Source organism: Apis dorsata, unplaced genomic scaffold (genome assembly GCF_000469605.1).
Source record: "Apis dorsata unplaced genomic scaffold, Apis dorsata 1.3 scaffold_169, whole genome shotgun sequence".
In the NCBI taxonomy this organism is placed as follows: Eukaryota; Metazoa; Arthropoda; class Insecta; order Hymenoptera; family Apidae; genus Apis; species Apis dorsata.
This window is the reverse complement of record NW_006263457.1, coordinates 228253-230634: the sequence shown is the minus strand read 5'-3', so window position 1 is coordinate 230634 and position 2382 is coordinate 228253. Positions and strand designations below refer to the sequence as shown.

At 33.6% G+C, this 2382-nt stretch overlaps 1 protein-coding gene across 1 annotated transcript in view; it reads right to left on the bottom strand.

The window, feature by feature from the left end:
• LOC102677748 (venom dipeptidyl peptidase 4) overlaps positions 1 to 2382 on the bottom strand; it is a 9819-nt gene that overhangs the window by 4793 nt on the left and 2644 nt on the right. Inside the window, exons 3-5 of the mRNA XM_006614104.2 lie at positions 1393 to 1634; positions 347 to 421; positions 228 to 283 (exon numbers count right to left, since the gene is read on the bottom strand). Of these exons, the coding sequence (XP_006614167.2) occupies positions 228 to 283; positions 347 to 421; positions 1393 to 1634 (373 nt within the window). The remainder of the gene's footprint in view (positions 1 to 227; positions 284 to 346; positions 422 to 1392; positions 1635 to 2382) is intronic.

The following is a 2382-nucleotide window of genomic DNA, read 5'->3' as shown; positions in this document are numbered from 1 at the left end:
ACTCTCTCTCTCTCTCTTTCACTCTCTCTCTCTCTCTCTCTCTCTCTCTCGGATTATTCGCAACGGAATTATTTTCAACAACGTGTGTATTATCGGTCGTTAATATTATCATTATTGCCAACGACTGTGCAACTCGTTTATATCGTTTTTTGATTTATCAGCGAGTTTATTACGTAACGAATATAATATTACGTAGGGTAATATAAAAAAAAAAAATAGATAATTCTAACCTGGATTTAATGTCGTACACGGTGCACTTTTGGTGTATCGAGTATCGAAACCCCTGGAAAAGTTGATGTTGAGAAAAGATTGTTGATATTTGGGGAAGGGGAAAATAGTAACTCACGTTTATGTAGTCGTGGCCGATGGCTACGTAGGAATTGTCGAAAGAAAACATTACGGAGGCTTTATCGAAATCGGCCTGAAACGATATATTAATTAAAGGATTATTCGAATGACGTGAGTGTCGATTTTTTTAAAAAAAAAAAAAGAGAGAAATCGTCGAAATTTTGAAGGAACGATTGCGAGGAGAGACGAGGATCTCTGTTCATCGTTTCTTAATCGACAGAGATAAGAGGAAATTGATGCTAATAGTACATCGACATTAGGAATTATGTCGATGGCCAATATGGCGGAATGAATGCTCGATTGATATCGATGTTATCGGTTTCAGATACGATACGTTAAATCTTAGATCGTTGGAGAGATAGAAACGACGATGTTCAATGTAACATCGAAACTCCACGTCGATCATTCTTTCTTGAGAAAGAATTTTTGGAATTGTTTGATTAAATGATGCTTCGACTAAACCTTATCTATTCGCCTCTTCTTCTTTTGTAAATACTTCTCGATAAGAAAATATCGAATCTTTAAGATTTAATCTGTAAAATATTTATAGATCCTGATAGATATATTACTGTGAACAATATACACGTGTAATGGAGGAAAAAAAGTCTTTTTGATTGCACAAGTTTCGAATAGATCAGAAAGCGTTTACGTGGAATGTCGTTGGCGCGAAAATTGAAACGGAGAAATGTCAAACAACGTGTCTCTTGAATCAACAACAATTCGATGTTGATTCACGGGCCATCAGAGGATGGACACCGTGTTTTCATTGGTTAAGAAGCTGGACGGAGGAAGGAGAATTTCCTCGATAGAGAGGACATTCAATTTCTTCCTCAAATTGAAACGTAATTTATCGCGCCCAAAATTTACCTATATATAAATGATAGATGTACCTTGTTTCGACTTCTTTGCAAATAAAAATCGATTTCAAAATTTCGACTCATCTCTGTTTCCATCGATACACATTTTTTTAATTATTTTACATTAAATATAATATATTTAATTATTTTTCACTATATCCACGCGATAAAGAAAAGTAAATCTTACCGTCACAGACGAATCGAGGAGAACGGTACCCAATCCGGTCGTAACGTCGAACAATCGAATATCGCCGACGTAGTTATCCGAATAAAGGATTTCCCTGTCCGTTTTCCAGGTACCGTTGAAATTGTTCGCCCGGAAACTTTGATCGTAAGTCTCCTCCAGCTTGAAAGGAACCCTTACACCCTGATGATCCTCCTCTTCGAGGGGCTCGTATCTCTCCAAGTCCTGGTCGATCACTCGTGGAACTGAATAAGAAGGAGAAGAAAAAAAAAAAAAAAATTCTCATTTTTACATTTTAAATTCGCGGAATAAACATGGAAAGAAAGAAAAGTGAAATAGTCGTATCGGGGGAAATGGAATAATTCCAAGTATTCTGAAACCTCGATTCGATAGGGAGAAAGAAAGAAAGAGAGAGGCCGATTAATCTCGAGTTTATTATTCATTAAGCCGGGTAACTGGGTCAATAACGTCGTGACTCGATCGTGATCTGTATTACGCGTGTTTACATTCAGGTGTGCGAACGAACACCGAGAGAGAATTTTAATTCTCCCATGCGTTGTTAAATAACTTCGATTTTATTTATTGAAATCTAATGGCGCTCTTGTCAAACGTTTAAATTAATTCCGATGGACGGGGGGTTTTTCTCAAAATGATCCACGAGGAGGAAGAAAAAGAATATAAATATCCTTGCGGACGATGCGCAAGATTATCTTGTATATAATTTTTTTTTTTAAAGTATAAATAACTTAACAACCAAAATTAAGTAAATAAAACTTAAAAATAATATTTATTATAATATATAATTTAAATCAATTAAATAACTTAACAAAATTAAATAAATAAAACTTAAAATAATATTTATTATAAAAAATTATTTTTATTAAAAATTAAAAAAAAATATTTTAAATTCACAAATAAGCTTATAAAATAACTATATTTTTTAAAAAGAAATATTTTAAATAAAGCTTCCAACTTTGTAAAAGATTTAAAAAA